We start from the raw sequence: 17569 nt of genomic DNA on the forward strand, positions 1-17569 counted from the left end.
AGTGATTTCCCCCCTCTCCCAAAGAGCCAGCCAGATTTAACAGCATGCTCTTTTCCCGGTCCCTTAGTGAACAGGGACGGAGGGTCTGATGCTGCTGGGGGTGCTCAGCGCAGCGAGCCCACACTGTGGTGACTTTGTGCAGCAGTCCCCACGTCGTTTTGTCAGCCAGGAAGTGGCCCGGGGATGGCAGTGAAGGGGTTTTCCCACCAAATGCGGGCATGGCTCTGAAGAGCTCGCCGCATAACATTTCCTTCCCGAAGGAGAACGAGGATCCAGCAGCAACAGATCGAACTGCACTGAGAACACCTTTGTCTGCCACCCTGCTGTGCAGGAGCAGCCTCACGTATTTTCATTAAATGCAAGCCAAGGCCCTAATCACTGCATTTTCTAGCTGCTCAGAAGTAATCTTGTCTGGCTTCCTATTGGGACTCTCTTGTGGGCTTTTTTCTTTTGTTTTTTTTTGATAGATGAAAAGTCATCTGCACCTGTTGCTGAGGGTTTTAAGAAGTCCAGTGTAATTGGAAAATGAAAAGGAAGGCTGGGCTGAGCAATCTGGGCTCCAGTAATGATAATGATTCAATTCAGGCTTCATCAAAGAGGGGGATGGAGGACAGAGAAGGCAGTGTGATCACACAGATGCCCATCAGCCTGGTTATAACCTGAGGAATGCCTCAGGCCAGCAGTTCAGGGAAAGGACAGCCTTTCCAGGGCTGTAATTACCAGTCACGCCGTGCCTTGGGGCAGCAAGGAGCCGAAATGAAGCAATTCCTTCTCCTGGCTCTGCTTTTCCCCTGTGCAGCACCAGGCAGAGCTGCTCCTGGGTGGACACACGGCTCCACTCCTTCCCTGTGTCTGCCTTTGTGTCTGAGCCACGTCCCAGGAGCTCCCAGGGTCTCCCAGCCAGGGTTCTCCATCCCCCTGCCCATCGCCTTGGGTGGAGGTGGGTGCCCAGGCTTGATGTAGGCCAGAGCGCGGGGTACACTGAGCTGAGTCTCCGTTGCATTTTCACACGTGAAAAGCTTTGGGACTTCTCCAGTTACACCTGTGGGGATGTGTTCATCCTTTGTTCTGGCAGCGCTGAAATCAACGCTTTCCATTTCTTTCTGAGAGCATGCAAATGTTGATATAGCTACCAGCACTCCTTTTAAAGTCAAATTCCTTTCACTTATCAAACAAGAATAATCAATACAGAAGAGAGATTTGTGGCAGCTGGCACACACATGAAATCACGCCTACAGCTCTACAGCTGGCCATGCCGGTGAGCAGTTTTGGGGACTGATATGATCGCAGCCCAAGCTGTTATGGCTGCAGGCAGCTTTGACAGGAAAATTGGTGCAATGGAGCCATAAACACCTCCATCCCTGGAAGTGCTCTTCATTTCCCGAGCCGCTGCTGCCCCAGGGGATTCCACTGACATCCAGAGATGAACACGGCCCGCAGGGCAGGGCTCCTTCCCAGCACTGCTGTAACAAGCACACGATAAGATAAGGCTCTTTTCCCCAACCATCTGAACTATGCCCCCGCCAGCTGCTCTCGGTAGTATTTGCATGTTAGAGGCAGGGCCGCAGGTAAAAGGCACTGTTAGCTTGCAAATTTAGGGAATTTCTCCTCGAGCTGCTGGGCGGAGGAGGAAGCAGGGAAGGCAGCGCACGTGCGTGTGTGCCCTCCCTCGGCCCCAGTGTATTTAAGCTGCCGGAGGCTGTGCCTGGAGCTGTGCCTCTGCCAACCTCCAGCCACCAGCTGCAGGATAAGTCAGGCATTGCGAAGATGAGCCGGTTCCCAGTGGATGTGAAAGCTGTAGGCTTGATGCAATGCAGAAAGCAGAAGGTATTTTAACCTGATTTTTTATTTTTTCTTCTTTTGTCCTTAAATACTATTTACAAATCAGGAAAGTAGAGTGGTTTTTTTTGTTTTGTTTTGTTTTGTTTTGTTTTTTTGAGTTATTCTTACAGGAGTACATTTGCTCCTTTTCCTGCAGCATTGAAATTAAAGCATTGTTCTAGGACAGGGGTTTCAGACATGTTTTTGGTGGTCCATCTCATAAGAAAATGGTATCATGGACTTGCTTTCTTCCTCTTCATAACTTCAGACCTTCTTTCTGGTTTTAACAACAATTACTCATCTGGGACCCTAAAATTAAGGAAATATTTTTGTAGGTCTAGTCCTTAATTTCATGTTTTAGGTGACAGTCTTGCAGCCTGAAACCAGAACTAAACCACAGGTCCTGGCAAATGCTCATTGCTTGAAAGCATCTGATATTGAACACCGTGATAAAAAATGCATCTCTTTTCCCTTTTATTTTTTCAGAAGTACATGATGTTTGTGTCCTGGTCAGACCAAAACAACATTCTCATCTACCGGACATTTGAAGAATTTAAGAAGCTCCACGTAAGTGAACAGCTCCCTGAAAGTAACATCTCCATCCTGGGGAGGGAGGAGCTCAGCCTTGTGAGCGCCGTTATTCACTCCTTTGTTTCATTTTTAGAAAGAGCTGAAGAGAAAATTTCCCATTGAGAGTGGATCACTCAGGAGATCTGACAGGACTATACCCAAATTTAAAGGTAAGGAGGAAAAATCTTTGATTTTTTTCAAAGATTGTGTGACAAACATGACAGAGCTGCTGGGAACAGCTGTAACTGATGATGTAGGCTTTAGTCACTGAGTCCAACATCCTTCTGGGACAGATCAACAGACGGCTCCTGCTGGGGGCATGGTTCATCTGGGTTATGTGCTCAGGTCCATCTCTGACTTAAAATAACCTAGAAACATTTATTTCTTGTAAACAAGCACACTTGGTAAATGAATATTGCAGTTTAAGTATAGGCTCAGGGTTCCTTGCAACATCTGAACAAAGACAAATTTTATATACGCGAAAATTCTGTCGGGAGCTATTTAAAAGAGCAGCAAGGCAGAAGCAGCTGCTGTCTCAGCTACTTGCAGCCTGAGCCCCTGCAGGGGAGGGTGGTAGGTGGGGGCCCACTGTGCTCAGGCACAAGGTGCTGCTTTGGAGGCATCCAGATCTGCTATTGTCTTGCATCAACTTTTGCTTTTTTTATTTTAAAGATGTAAATGTGAAGCAGAGAAAGATGAACAAGTTCCTGGAGAGACTGAAATTGCTGGAAACATACTCCCAGGAACTGCTGAAAACGGATGCTAAAATCTCCCAGAGTGAAGATCTCATTCAGTTTTTCAGGGCACAAACCCAAGACCTAGATCCGTGCTTTCCTGAAGACAGGTATGAAATCATATCTTTTGTTTGTTTGTTTGTGCATCTCTTCAAGAAACAGAAATGTTATAGAATATGGATTGAAGAGAAACATAAGTTAGGTTTTTGGGTAGCAGAACAGGGATGTTCTACTGAAAGCTTCAATGCATATGTTGGCTTTGATGCCTAAGCTTTCCTTAGCCTCATAAATAGACATGATTTTACTGAAATTAACACTAGAGTCAGCCTTTCACAGGAGTTTTCAGTAAACGGATATTAAACTTTGCTTTTCAGTGTTGTGATCATGCCTTCAGAAATTGGAGGGGAAAAGAAAAAGCAGGCGCAGCAGCAGCTCTCTATCACCCACCCTCAGGCATCTCAGAGCTACAGATGCATCGAAACCTTTGAAACCAAAGACACAAAGAACCAGGCTTTCAAAGTCACTCAGAAGGAAATAGTTGAAGTGTTACTCAAGGACATGACTGGTACGTTTGATAAGGATTCTTCAGTTTTGGGGATGGATGCTGTGAGATTTCCAGATTGATTTGTGGCTTGGCAAATGCATCTGTAGCATCGGGTGTGTGGGTGATGTTTGTGCCTGTGGGTAATTACCTGGATTTAGACAGGAGGAAAGAACAAGTGGTCTGGCCTTTTCTAATTAAGGGAGGCAAAAGTCTGAGCTGAGACTTGGTGCCTTATTTGCAGCCCAAGCAGAAATCTTGGCACGTTTTACTTTGTGGACCCCAACACAGTTGCATGGGGCAAACATGGGTCTAGATGGAGCTCTGCCAGTGTCGGCACTAAGCTGCTCTGCAGAACGTCTCTCCTGTCTTACAGCTCTGGCTGCCCCTACATTGGGATTTTATGATCACCTCTCTGCCTCTTGTAGGTTACAAACTCTCTTTTGCTGTTTGCTGCAGGTTGGTGGCTAGTGGAAAACGCAGACAAGCAGATAGCCTGGTTCCCGGCCTCATACCTGGAGGAGATCGATGTCCATGAGGACATCCAGGATGCATTGAGCTCAAACGAGGAGGGTAAGTCTGCTTGTGCCCCCGGGACCCAAGCAGCAGCTGTGGGCTCAGGACCACACCGCATTCCTCCTTCAAAAAATGGGCTCTGAAAAGTCTCCCCAGGCCTGGGGCTGTGCTTGCACTCAGCAGATGGCCGAAGTTTGGGCCCATCATTCTGTGCTTGCCACAGTTTTCTCTCCAGAAATCAAGAACGTCCTTCCCCCTCTCTCTCCAGGCAGCCTGTATTTCGTTATGAGGGCCTACGAGTCACAGAAGGCGGACGAGCTCTCTCTGCACAGCGGCGTGGTGGTGGAGGTGGTCAGGAAGTCCGACAACGGCTGGTGGCTGATCCGGTAAGGAGGCCTCACCACGGCTCTGCTTTAGTGCTCCCAAGCCAGCCAGGTGCCTGCTGCAGGTGCTTCTTGCCCGATAACTCTCCCCTGGCTGCATGTAACCTCACTGAGATAACCACCCCGTGGTCCTTCCTCACACCCTACATGCGACGCTGCCCCCTGCCCTTGGTCCAAGCTGGGAGAAGAGCCCCTCAGCTCAGTGCTTCTTTCCCCCTCTCCCCTCAGATACAACGGGCAGACCGGCTACATGCCCTCCATGTGCCTCCAGCCCTACAAGAACCCTCACCACAGGCTGCAGACCATCATGAACTGCGGCCTCAACGTCTCCACGCCCAACCTCAGCGCCTCCCCGCCGGCCCCCCAGCCCCAGGGCAAGGCGAGGGGAGGCGGCGGGGTGCAGGACCGTGCTGCCCAGGAGCCGAGCGACGAGGACGTGAGCTCTTTGAGAAGCAGATCGAGATCCACGCCGGACCTGGATTCAGACAGCTCCTCGCTCAGCTCTGGCAGCAGGCTGAGCTGGAAGCCCGACTTGTCACGGTCTCTGCCCGAGGTGGAGCAGGTCAGGAGCCCCCGCTTGGGGAAAGCCTTGGCCACGCACAGCAGAAAATCTCCACACCTCACCCACAAGGACAGGAACGATTCTGGCTTTGTGGAGTCATCTGCCGCCGATCTCAGTTGCTCCCTCTCTGACTCGGACACAGCTGGTGGTGTCCCCAAGGTGCCCGCACGCCCCTCAGCTCATGAGATCCTCCAGAGGTGCAGCACGGTCACAAGGCGAGCCCTGCAGCAGTCCGCACCCCAGGCCTTGTCCCCGCTCTCCAACGTGCACTAGAATGGCCCAGGCCCTCAGCAGACCCTTGCCAAGTCCTGCAGGAGCCACAAGGAGCATCAGTGCTGGGGACCACCGCGTTTCAAGGACACTGCTAGGTCCCGATGGAGCAGGCTTGCAGCCACTGCTTCGCTAGGTTACCGCTGGCTCATGCTGCAGCACAGGAGGGCCAGAATCGAGCGGTTTAATTAGGGTGTGCCACTTACTGGGAGTGCCACAGCACTTGGGTCCCAGCAGCTCCTGTATAACTTGGATTGAGGTAATTCTCCCTCAGGCATGTATTTATCCTGCAGCACGGTTTTTGAGAATGTCACCATTTTCTTATTCCCCACAACGTGGCTATGCAGCACTGTGCTGCAGAGGAATGGAATGGAAACCCATGAAATCCATAGCTAGTTATTTATATTGGGTAGGGACGGGGTGATTCAGCCATGTAAATGTCATTTACCTGAATCCATTAATTATTTTTTTTAACTGTATTTTTTACTTTATAGTTAAGTGAATTTGGGTAGTGGGGAACTGGCTATCATGTATCTGTGAATTAGCTAGAGCCTCTGAACTGAGAGAACAGAACTGAGTTAGAGAACCTAGAACTTTTGTCTAGATTGCTACCTTTTAGCTAGTCTCTCATGTATGGTGCTTTTTTTTTTGATACAAGCAATTTAACCAACATGTAAGGATTTGTGTTGTTCAAAGTTTTATAGTTCTAAGTTTCATATATTTCTTTCTCTGAAATAAAATGCAGATAAAAATCTATGAAGGCTATGTGTTTTTTGTACTTTAAAGACTTTCTTATTGGGTAATTAAAGTTGCACTCAGCTGCCAGGCAGATTTTCACATGTAAGAGCAGGCAGAGATGAGATACAGGACTTGGCCCAGGCTACATTTTGCCCAAGCAGAGAGAATATTCAGTGCTTAGCCAACACTGATCTACATACACAACCTAATAGGACTCTGGGATATGATACAACATGGCCAGTAGTATCTCCCAACTTTGTAGCCTTTAACTTGTACAGGCAAGCAGCTTGTTCATAGCCAGATTGTCTTTTCTCTAAACTAAGCAATCTTAGTGTTCAGGGTGTGAAAATACAAAGAGAAAACATGGCTTGCCTAGAGGAATGGACCCTTACTCTCATTAAGCTCCAAAGAGACTGAATAGTGGACTTGTTTTAAAAAAAATTATAAAGTTTATTATAAAATAAAGGAATATTCCAGTTGCCATATCTGGTGGGAAAGCAGTTCAGACTGTCCCCTCAGGAAACAGCAGCTGGTGGGAGAAGGGTCACAAAGTCATATCTTCCTGCTGTGTTGTATCAGCCAGCCTCATGTTTTGCCACATGAAGTCAATGAACATGGAGGCTTGCAGTAATCGGCTCAGCCTCTGAAAGTGGCGCTCTGCAAAGAAAGAAAAACAGTGGTTGATATCACAAGAGGGAAAGTTCACCAGAAATGGTTACAAAATCTATTTTAACCTAGGCAGAGAAGGAGCATTCACAACACAAGAGACCTCACAGACACACAAATTGTGAAAAGCTTTTTGTCCAGGCTGGTAACACAAGGCCAGGAAGCACCAACATTCACGTAACACCGGGATCAAGAGCACAAACCTGACAGAGCTCAAATCTCAAAGGAGCAGAGGGCAGCTGAGACTGTACAATGAAATACTGAGCACATCACCCCCACAGGCATCTCCCAACAGCTCTAACTCAGACTAATCCACCCACTGCCCAAATATCCCCACACCACCACTCACCAGTGTAAGGCAGCAGGGATTCCACAGCAGATTTAATGCCCGAGTACTGCAGAAGGCTGTCTGGTGCTTCATGCTTCAGGAGGGTTTCGATGACAGCTTGAGCCTCATGGCAGTTTCGAGAGTTCGTGTTCCACGTCACCAAGAATGCTAACACTGCCTCTAGGGAAGGAGGACATTTATACACACAGGCTGTGCAGCAGATGCTGAGTTAGAGAGTATCTCTTGTCTCAGAGAAACTCAGCTCCCACACAGCACCACTAACAAACCTAGAAAGGGCAGAACAACTATACATAGAATGGTTTCTAACAATACACAGAACGGTTTCTCATCACAGGCACATCTTAAACAAGAAGGTGGCCCCCTTCTGGGCAGTGGTAACTGAAGGAAATCAGACTGGAGGGGGGGGAAATCCTGGCACAGCCACTGGCTCAGTGCATTTGTCTCCCAGCTGCAGGATGGGCTCAGGTCATGCAGAAAGAGGCCAAGTGGCCCTGAAAGCCAGAGACTGATGACTTCAAACGAGCTCAGAGCAGCTGCTGGTGAGCATAAGTAGTACAAAAAAGGAGTTGGCCCAGGGCAGCAGTCCTGCTCAAGGGTGGTGGGAGCTCACTGGTTAAAGACCGTAAAGACTGGGTCTAAGGAAACTCTTCTCACTTTAATTTCAGTTAAGAAAACAAGCCCCAAATCTGAAAGGTTTTAACACTAAACTATGTCACAACAAACCTTTCTGATCCTTCCTCAGCCGAGCAATGTTCTCTTCCAAGTGCTTTCTCCCATCACTTTCCTTGAGGATGGCTGCAAAAGAAATAAAAGAATTAAGGAGAGGAAGAAAACCATTTCAAGAGAAATATCCATGTCTTCCTCCTACACTGAGGATTCTGTTGAAAATAACATCCCTTTTGGCAGTTCCAAACCCGTAAGTTTCAATGTGATCTCATCCCTTCCAAAGTGCACCCATGGGCTAAGAGCAGGGAGAGTATTTGTCATCAGCTGTGATTTCACTTAGGAAAATGGGAGTGATAAAAGGGTAAAATAGAGGCTTTCAGACAATTTTACTTTATTAACTTTATTTTACTATATAAAAACTTCAGACTATGGTCTGTGTCTACCTGGAAGAGATGCTCTGGAAAGCAGAGAGGGCAGAAAAAACACTGTCAGAGTGTAACATGAACTCACCTTTAACAACTGTTAACACTGTGTGTGGACGATCCAGAGAGATTGCCAACCCTAATGCTTTGAGGTATCTTTTCTCATGAAGCAGGTTAGAAAGCTCTTGTTCTCTGGAAAACAGAGCAAGAGAGTGAAACATATGGATAAATAAATAAAAAAAAAATAATAATGGATTTGGCAATAATGGTGTGCAGAGGTTTAATGCCAAGTGAATACCGCTTGGCGGTGAATGCCTCAATGCCCTCATTGTGCAGATAATTTCCTTGGCACATTCAAGGGCTCCCTGAACTATCCGGTGCTGGCTGAAGCATCAGGAAATGAAAGTAGGTTTCAGCAGTTTGATGTGACTTATCTTAGTAGTATATAAACATGAAACTAATCCATTGTCAAGCTGATAATGTTACAGCAAGGATTTGCTTTAACTAAAGATAAACCACAAAGTGGAAGACTACCATGCCTTCACAGCATCTAAATAGCTAACTGACATATACTTCAGAGTAGCTAGACCTGCATGGCTCTAGATGCGCAGTTTCACTGGACAGAACTTGCCTTTCACAGCCCTCTACTGCCCAGGATCAACTTACTTCATAATCTGTTCCTCCTGTTTAGCTTGTGCTTCTTCCTGTTCAATTTCAGTGACATCCTATAACAAACCAAAACATGACTGTCAAATCTTGCTTTAATACAGATGACTTTTTATGCAGCCAACAAGTAAACAGAAGATCAGTTTCTGCAGCACGATCTCCAGGTCAAATAAATTACGTATTAAATCTAGCAACTCACAATTGCCCTCCAAGCCCCACTTAGAACACTAGGGCTAGGCAGGCCACTTAAAGCCCATCTCCTATTCCTTTTATAAAATCAGCTATGAAAATTCAGTGTGGTCAAAAAAAACAACCCAAAACACACCAAACAAACATAAGATATGCCTTACTGATGCTATCTCAAGTTGAAGAAAATAAGGAGAGTGTGTGATGTTGTAACAGCGAGAAACAAATCACCGGGATCCTTATCTCTGCAACTGTGTTCTGATCACTAACCCAGAGAGGGAAACAGAGATTCTGCACTGTACCTTCCACAGCGTGATGGAGGAGTCACTGGATGCTGTCACAACCATGTCGTCTTGCTTGTTAGAGTGAAGACCCCAGATTTTATCTTCATGACCATCTAATGTTTTCACACACTCATTTGTTTTAATTGTCCAGAGTTTTAAGAGACCATCAGAACCACTTTTGGAAGAGAAAAACAACAAACTTAGCTCAGAGAATCACAGGATAGATCCATTCTTGCTCTGCCCCACCTGAAATATTGGATAAACTCATCCCATTCCAATGCCTATCAAGCAGGAGCAGCAGAATTAACCAAAAATCTTGAGAGAGCTTAAGAAATCCATTCTGCTGCCAGTACTACTAGCAGTCCCTCAGATGGCTCCATCATGGAAAGCCCTATTACCTACATTTCCTCATACTCACTAGTGGTATTCCCAGTCTCTTTCAGCCTTTCTGTAAGAAAGGGTGGTTCAAGAGAAACCGCATTCTTTGCTGCTACTAGCCAGAGAAGAAACCCTTTGCAGGTACCAGTAACTGTTTAGCTCTGGCTGGTCTAGCCTCAAAGGCAGTAAGGAGAAATTCACCCGTAGCTCTGCCCTGTGGCATATGTCACTAATCCATCAATGTCTATGTTTGCTGCTACCAGCTAAGAGATTTGTTTTCTGACAAGTTTCAGGATCTTTCTCTAAGGTTCTGGTGTAAGCACTTACCTGCTGAGCAGCTGTGTTCCTCTGCTTACAAAAATGACTTTCAGTACAGAGGCGTCATGACCTTCAAAGGTCTGGAAAACAGAAAGGAAGCTTGTAAGTGTTAGAGCTGTTGCCAAGTCTTCAAAGAATCTTCTTTCAAGGTAATATTTACTCCCAAAGCCCAGGTAGGTAAATTCCAGAAAGCAGCCTCTACCCTTAGGACTTCCTCTTAGTGCAGATTGAAGGGCCAATAGGAAATACTAGCAGAAATAGCATTTCTTCAACCAAGCTGCTTGCTTGGACTCGTTGCCCAAGGTCAATTGCAAATGGTATGAACACAGAGACCAAATGATTTAGCCATCTTCCAAAAAGTTAATACACAGTAAGTGGCAGAATGTGGGACAGAATTAGCAACTGCCTTCTCACAGTTTTAGTGGCAGTATTGGGCCAGAAAAAATAGTTCTTGTATGAAGATTAGGCCTGAAATTTAACCTTGATTTTTTTTTTTCCATTCATGGCCACAGCTGTGTCAGGCAAAGCCAACTTTCTTTCAACTACCTGAATGTTTTTCCCCTACAATGAACCACACTGATCACTGGATAGCTAGAAAAGATCACCTTTTGCCCTGGAGCTTTGCATGCAACTCATACATCCAATATCCTAGAGAATAAAGCTAGACCTTGATAGCTGTTCCTTCTACACGGTTATGTTGCTAAATTTCACCTGCACTAACACCTACTTTTTGGAGGCAGCTTTAATCAATTCCACATTACCTTTAAGCAGCTGAAGTCCTGAAGACCCCAGAGCTTCAGGGTCCCATCTGCCGAAGAGGTGGCCAGAATCTGATCCACGGGGGAGAACTGTACACACCAGATTCCACGCTTATGTCCAGTGAAGACACCCAGCAAAGAGCAATCAGAACAAGACCACAGCTTGGCCAGCCGATCCTGTGAGCCTGTGGCAATGAGCTTGTCATTGGGAGAAACCGCCACACTGTTTATGTCCTAGAAAAGTCACACAAATACAGTTTAAGCCTTTTCTTTTGCTGTGAGACAGCCATAAATCCTCTCCTGTTTTGTACCTGACGTTTAAGTACTAAAAATATGCTCTCACATGAGGTGAAGCTTTACCTTGTCATGACCCCTCTCGGTCACTTGTGCATGAAGTGTTTCTGGACTGGAGATCAAGGCTGCTTTTGCTTTGGAAATGAGAGATTCTGGGATACTCCAGACTTTTATCGTGCAGTCCTGGCTGCTGGTCACCACGAAGCTTTCTTTCATTCTGAAAGGGAAGAAAGGATCAACTGTGAGAAAGCAAAACAGTGGCTTCCCCTTCACCAGAAAAGGGCCTTCTGCTCCCCTCTTGGAATCTACCCACATTCAGTCACTCTGCTGTCATGCTAAACAGAGTGCTTTAATGGCTTCCAAACTGTTTTTCATTTTACTCAAGTCACTGGGATAGCCCCCGGCAACTCAGGCATTAGCCAAGAGCACTGCTAGCTCTCTTCATTTATACACTAAGGTATATTGCATCTTTTGAACAAGCAAGTTGAGTTTCCAGACTGTTAGGCAGAATGAAGAAAGGAGAACAGCTGATAAAACAGATACATTACTTAAGCAAACAACTTCCAAAGACACATTTCCCTTCATTCCCCAACCCTTCTCTCTAAATCAGTTGAGCTTTATTTGGCAACTTATGCAGGTGCTGCTCTTTAAGACAAATAAGTAGACTCACAAAGAAATGCAAGCTTCACAACCTATGGATAGAGTAACATGTTCAAAAAAAAATTCTTCCTTCAGACTCAGAGCACCAAGACAAGCTGGAATCAAACACGACAAACATCACTCAGAGGCAGGCATTCACCAAAACATCCACTCTGAGGATTAGCACAGTAGCCATGACTCATGTTTGCAAAGGTAAATCCTTGTCCAGTTTTTATTACCTTGAGCAAGAGACAGCGCCTACCCCATGTGCGTGACCCAATCCTTGGGCCACACAGACCACCCGTCCGCCTTTGTTCATCCGCCACAGTCGAATGCTTTTGTCCTGTAAAGGGAGAGGACATCAGTGATCAGTTTTCCACACATTTACTGCATAAATAAGCCTGGCTATTCACTGGTTTTTAAACTTGAACATGCATTCATCAGAGCAGCGGAGCAATGTTAAAAACAAATTGTGGAAGAACCTTGCATTTTGGGGATGTAGCAGTCAGGAAGTGCACCTTAACTAAAGCCCTTTCTGGACCACTATGAAGATCACTAGCAATGAAGAAAAAGGCTTACGCACCTTAGAGCAGCTTACAAACATCAGGCCTTTTCTGAAGACATCCAAAGCAAGAACCGTTTCTAAACAGAGGAAGAAAAAACAGCTGGATGCAAAGGAATACTGAAATCAGACAACAGAAATGCATGAATTAGTATGGAGTCCAATGCTTACTGAGTTGGGGACAGGTTTTAGGGACACATCCACACGTTATTAGTGACTGCCTGCTTACGGCATTGGTGCGGGTCTGTCACTTGCAGCCACAAAATGACACTCAGAGCTAGCACTCCCATACCTAAATATTTAACTCCATTTTTAATTGATCTCACTGCTAGTGAGAGGGACTGAATTGACAAACCTAGAAAAATAAAACTAGCATTTGGAAAACCAGGACTGCATAAATATATTTCTTCCACACAACTCAAAATATTGTGATGCTGCCCCAGACAAAACTCCACTCTCCACATAAGAGTTGTGACTGAAACTGGATAAAGAAATCCCTTCACATCTTCCACCCACCCACATCAGAGCTGACCACGCACCTGTGTGACCATAGAGGATCTGGCAGTGTGATGTTGCCAGTTCAAACACTTTCAGCTGAGGGCTGTTGGTAGCCACAACGATGTGAGAATCACCAGGCCCAAGGAACTTCACATCCAGAACCTCATCGTTGTAACCTGCAAGCTGAGGACAGCAGAACAGGAACAGTTTAACAAGGAGAAGCCAACTGGTTAGAGACGTACCAAATGGTACTGTGCCCGGTGAAGCTGCATTCCTGTTACCTTTCACTTAGTGCTGCATGCAAAAAATCTTGTTAGATATAATTTGGAACACAGACAGGATTTCTGGCTAGGTCTATTTTGCTTTTCTTTTGCCTGCATTTCTGTGCAACCTCTCTCCAAACAACCCGAGTGAAACTGGCTTTCTGGCTTGTAACCAAGGTACAGTTCAAGAACAGGAAGGAGAAAAACTCCTGGACTAAGCAACCACCAGAAGCTGAGGTGATCCTAAAATACAGATGAAGGAAGAAGAAAGGGCACGCTGAAGGCTGTTACCTGCTTCCTGAGCTGAAGAGTCTGAGCATCATATAAAACAATGTTGTGCTCCACAGACACTGTGACAATCTCGTTTCTCTCAGGCACAAGCATGCATTGGGTCAGGCTGTGCTCACTGGCTTCCTCCTTCGACTCCACAGGCTCAAAGGGCACAGGCTGGGTATATACACAAGCAGCTGTGGCAACTTCCCAGATTTTCAGGACACCTAACACAAACACAAATTATCTGTCAGAGCCACTACTTTAGACTAATTGAAGTGCCATGTAGGGACTACAAGGCTTTTCTTCTTCAGTTCAAACTTTTTTTTTGCAGTTTGAAAACATGCATAGCCAAAACTCCACAGCAGGCCCGATCAGTCCTGCTCATCCATGACTGTCAGGTGAACTCAGGAGAACACTCTGCATCCATGAGTTCATGCCAAGACTTCTGCCACACAAACTATAACACACATCCCAGGAATAACAGCAACAGCCCTTCCTCAGCCTCTAAATCCAGCAGCAACACGCAGAACACTCACCTTTGCTGCCAGCCGTGAGAAAGTGCAGCCCTTGTTTCTTCACGCCCAGCTGAGAGAAGTCTCCTTTTTCAGGTAACAGGACAGCAGCTTCCACGCTCTGCAAGGATTGACCAAATATCAGCTGAGCAGAGGGGACTGGTGTCCCATTTTAGCAGGCCACCAAGTAACAGTCTGTCAGTGCTAACAAGCACACACACCACACTCCACTGCCTATGAAAAGAACTTAAACAATAACTACAAACAATAAAGGACCTCAAAGGAATAATAAAAAAAAAAATCAACTTTACCTCATAGATAGGAACAGTTCTTTTACTTTCTCTGGTTTCCAGGTTCCACACCATGCAGATTTTATCACGGCCAGAACTGCAAGTTAAAAGAGCAGCTTCAATGCTAAAACCTTTCAACTCAGGCTCTGACTTCAGATTTAGAACTGCAGGAGTTCAACACCTCTCTGAAGAGGCCCGTAACAAAAGGCGCCAGCCTTCACTACTTCCCAGACCTCACACAAGCACCCAGTCTGTTGGGAGCAGGGTAAACAGGAGAGAAAAGCTAAGGCTCTGTAGACCTGTACCTAATGAGCGTGTTCCCATCTGCAGCAAACGCCAGGGAGGTCACAGCACTGAAGTGGCCATCCAAGGCAGCGATGCATTTGCTGGTATTCAGGTCCCAGATCCGGATTTTGTAGTCCATTGAGGAGGAGAAGAGTTGCAGACAGGAGATATCGGGGTGGAACTCAACAAGGCTGGAGAGAAGGAAATGCACCCGAATGAGATGGGAATACAGGGTCTGGCACGCCCTCAGCATTAGCCCAGTATTTCAATAAACTTATACTCTACAGCAAGAATTTGACAGATTAATTGAGCTGAACTTGCACTATGGCTTTCTTTGCAAAACTTCATTCCTCTTCCACCCACCAGGAAAATTTAGAACTGGTCTTTGCCAATCTTATACGTTCTTGAATTACATAAGCACATATATTTCTTTTAAATCCCAAGGCTTCCTGATCAAATCATTTCCTCCCTGGGCTAAAGTCAATTATAGTCCTGTTCCTTCACAAAATATTTCAAAAGTGAGGAAACAGAACCTGAATCCAAACAGGTTTTTTACATTTCATTGACTCAAGACATTTCACACCAGTCTCAGCATCCAAGCAGCACACTAACATGTACTCACTGTACAACTCCTGACGATCCTTTCAGGTTGTGTGTGCAGTACTGTTTGATCATATCCCAGATCTTGATGGTGCTGTCGCATCCACCTTGGAGAGGGGTACATAAAAATGAAGGACAGAGACACAAGAGATCTTAAATACCAGCAACTGTAAGATGTCATGGGTTCCAAAGGCAGCAAAAGAAAAACGAACTCAGTAACAGCCACCCACACCAAGGCAACTTCAAGGAGCACCTTACAATTCCAGAGAGCTGGGAAAAGCCTGACTACTCCCAGACAAGAATCTTGAAGTACAGTTAATAGGTTACAGTTCATGCCTGCCCTCCTCCATCTCCAGAGTCCCAGGCGTACACTGGGAAAACTATGCCAATCTGAATCACAGATCCCACATATTTATGTGCACTTTACTGTGTGTACACTGAAAAAATTATTATTAGTCCATCATTGCCTCACTTCTATATACGCATAACTACTTTTGGGTCTCGTCTGGATTCAGGAGATCACTACCTCGGACTGCATCAAGCTGGTGCAGCTTATTCAGAAATAGAAGCACCATTCAGTACCATTCCTGTTGTGGGAGAGTGAGGCAGGATCTTACCTGAGGCTAACAATGTTGAAGTAGAATCAAAGGCCATGCTAGCAACAGGTGCTACGTGCACTGCTTTCCACGTGCGCACACACTTGCTCTCTCGCCAATTCCACTGCTTCAGCAGCAGGGCTCTGCTTCCTGTTACAAGAATCTACACACAAGCAAGGCAAAAGAAAGCAAAATCAACAATTAGACTTCTATTTCCTTCTGTACTCACACACACACAAAAAAATATTAGTTGTGTCATTCTTGAAGCTCCACTTCTCAAAATTAGTTCACAAGACTACCTCCAATGCCATAGGGAATAGAATAAACATTAGATGTTTAGCATATGTGCACGAAATCTTCTAGGCTGACATACCAAAAACAAAACCAACAGTAATTCTCTACCAGAGAATCTGACCTGCAGTGCTTAAGGGTGCACATGGATGCATGAAAGAAACCAGAAAACACTCTGGATTTAAATAAAACATCGATTATTGCAGTCCTTACAAATAGGCTGAATAGATTAAAATACATTCCTGTTATCCCAGGATTTGTTCTTAGTCCAAAAAAAACAAGACAGCAATGGTTTCCCTGTCTAACTTGAGCTCAGAAGAGGTGAGGCTGCATAGAGATCTCTGGAAGTACAGTGTACGCCCAAGAACAGCCTTCAGTCTTCACCAGGTTTGTCAGGAAGCCCAAGAGAGTTTAACACAAAGCAAAGAGTCCGAGACATACCTCATCGTCAGGGCTAAGCGCAAATGCTGTGATATCCTCTTGATCATCCTTTAGAAAAGGAAGAAATTGTCACAGTTAAGCTGTCAGCGCGGCATTCGAGTGCTCTCCCTTCCCTGCAGCTGCCGCTGAAGGGATCACACCCAGCAGCCCGGACAGACCCCACACAACCCCACCACGCTCCCGGCTCCCAGCCCCATCCCCATCCCTTCGGAGCAGCGCCCCAGGGCCCCGCCGCGGCCTCACCTGCTCGAGGCTGTGCAGCCGCTCCCCCGTGCCCACGTCCATCACGTTGAGGCGGGTGCCGCAGGGGCAGAACATGGCGGTGCCGTCACGGCTGACCTGGGGGGAGAGCGGGGAGCGGGGAGCAGGAGCGGGGCTGCCGCGGGGGGAGGCAGCGAGGCCCCCGCGGGAGGGGGGGGGGCGGCCTTACCTGCACGCGGCCGCCGGTGTAGAAGGGCTCCATCCTCCTGGACACGGCGTAGCTGGAAGGGAAATGGGACAGAGATAAGGGAGAGAGATAAGGGATGTGAGGCCGGGCCCTCAGCGCCAGGCCCCGCGGCCGCCCGCCCGCCGCTCACTTGCTCTTGAAGCGCAGGGGCCCGGCCGCCGCCATGCTGCCGGCCTTCTTCGTGCCGCACGCCGGGTGGCGTCACTTCCGGCGCGGGGTGATGACGTCCTGAGGGCACAGGAAGCCGGGAACGCCATGGTGAGTACCGGCAGAGCGGCCGCGCAACGTGCTCACCGTCCCACCTCCCCCCCTCCCCGGGTGCCACCTGGGCCATTTGGGCACCGCAAATTACAAATAAGGAGAATGGACTGTGAATTCAAGCAGTTAAATCTTTATTGAAAATACAGAACTCTAAGAGTATGTATATACATGGTATTTACGTGGTCTGTTCTGAAAGTAGGGCTTTTTTTAAAAAAAAATTATCCTTGAGGACAGAACAAACGATTAGGATTTTTCGAAGCAGCACCCTTCTGCATCTGCACACTGCTGCCAACGAGTTTTCCAGTTTTCGCCCGCCTCCAGGAACACCTGGACCAGAATGCTGCTTAGTTCCCTCGTCACAGCCTCTTGAAGCGCCTCTACTGATGCATGATGCTTTCCCTTAAGAACATTTCAGTTACTTCAAAGCATTCCAGGTGGAAGTATGCATTAAACTCTCCGCAACACCATTATGTCTTCTAAGGCTTATC

The 17569-nt window shown here is 46.6% G+C and overlaps 2 protein-coding genes across 2 annotated transcripts; one reads left to right on the forward strand and one right to left on the reverse strand.

The window, feature by feature from the left end:
- The first annotated feature begins 1644 nt into the window (after positions 1-1644).
- Positions 1645-6151, forward strand: NOXO1 (NADPH oxidase organizer 1). Its single transcript, XM_084537239.1, has 8 exons — positions 1645-1827; positions 2308-2388; positions 2486-2561; positions 3064-3235; positions 3500-3690; positions 4126-4239; positions 4451-4568; positions 4794-6151. The coding sequence occupies exons 1-8, from the start codon at positions 1768-1770 to the stop codon at positions 5398-5400; spliced, it is 1419 nt and encodes a 472-aa protein (XP_084393365.1). The 5' UTR covers positions 1645-1767; the 3' UTR covers positions 5401-6151.
- A 410-nt stretch (positions 6152-6561) lies between these two features.
- TBL3 (transducin beta like 3) lies at positions 6562-17036 on the reverse strand. The gene is made up of 22 exons (XM_084537368.1): positions 16951-17036; positions 16803-16854; positions 16616-16711; positions 16373-16420; positions 15662-15803; positions 15067-15151; positions 14465-14635; positions 14181-14256; positions 13894-13990; positions 13376-13581; positions 12863-13004; positions 12345-12403; positions 12001-12104; positions 11189-11339; positions 10832-11062; positions 10080-10150; positions 9393-9549; positions 8905-8963; positions 8327-8430; positions 7874-7945; positions 7151-7309; positions 6562-6792 (listed from the first exon to the last, which is right to left on the reverse strand). Exons 1-22 carry the CDS (start codon positions 16983-16985, stop codon positions 6680-6682), a joined length of 2430 nt encoding a protein of 809 aa, XP_084393494.1. The 5' UTR covers positions 16986-17036; the 3' UTR covers positions 6562-6679.
- Positions 17037-17569: the final 533 nt, after the last annotated feature.

Source organism: Aythya ferina, assembly GCF_964211825.1.
Source record: "Aythya ferina genome assembly, chromosome: 15".
Lineage (NCBI taxonomy): Eukaryota > Metazoa > Chordata > Aves > Anseriformes > Anatidae > Aythya > Aythya ferina.

Excerpts from the sequence above, each read along its gene's own strand:
- TBL3 (XM_084537368.1), bottom strand. The coding sequence starts at position 16,985 with ATGGCGGCGGCCGGGCCCCTGCGCTTCAAGAGCAA. Across the intron at positions 14,257-14,464 it reads GATGGGAACACGCTCATTAG|TTCTGGCCGTGATAAAATCT; the intron begins GTACAGGTCTAC and ends TTTAACTTGCAG. Across the intron at positions 7,310-7,873 it reads GCTGAGGAAGGATCAGAAAG|AGGCAGTGTTAGCATTCTTG; the intron begins GTTTGTTGTGAC and ends CTCCTTCCCTAG.
- NOXO1 (XM_084537239.1), top strand. The coding sequence starts at position 1,768 with ATGAGCCGGTTCCCAGTGGATGTGAAAGCTGTAGGCTTGATGCAATGC. Across the intron at positions 2,562-3,063 it reads GACTATACCCAAATTTAAAG|ATGTAAATGTGAAGCAGAGA; the intron begins GTAAGGAGGAAA and ends TTTATTTTAAAG. Across the intron at positions 4,569-4,793 it reads AACGGCTGGTGGCTGATCCG|ATACAACGGGCAGACCGGCT; the intron begins GTAAGGAGGCCT and ends CTCTCCCCTCAG.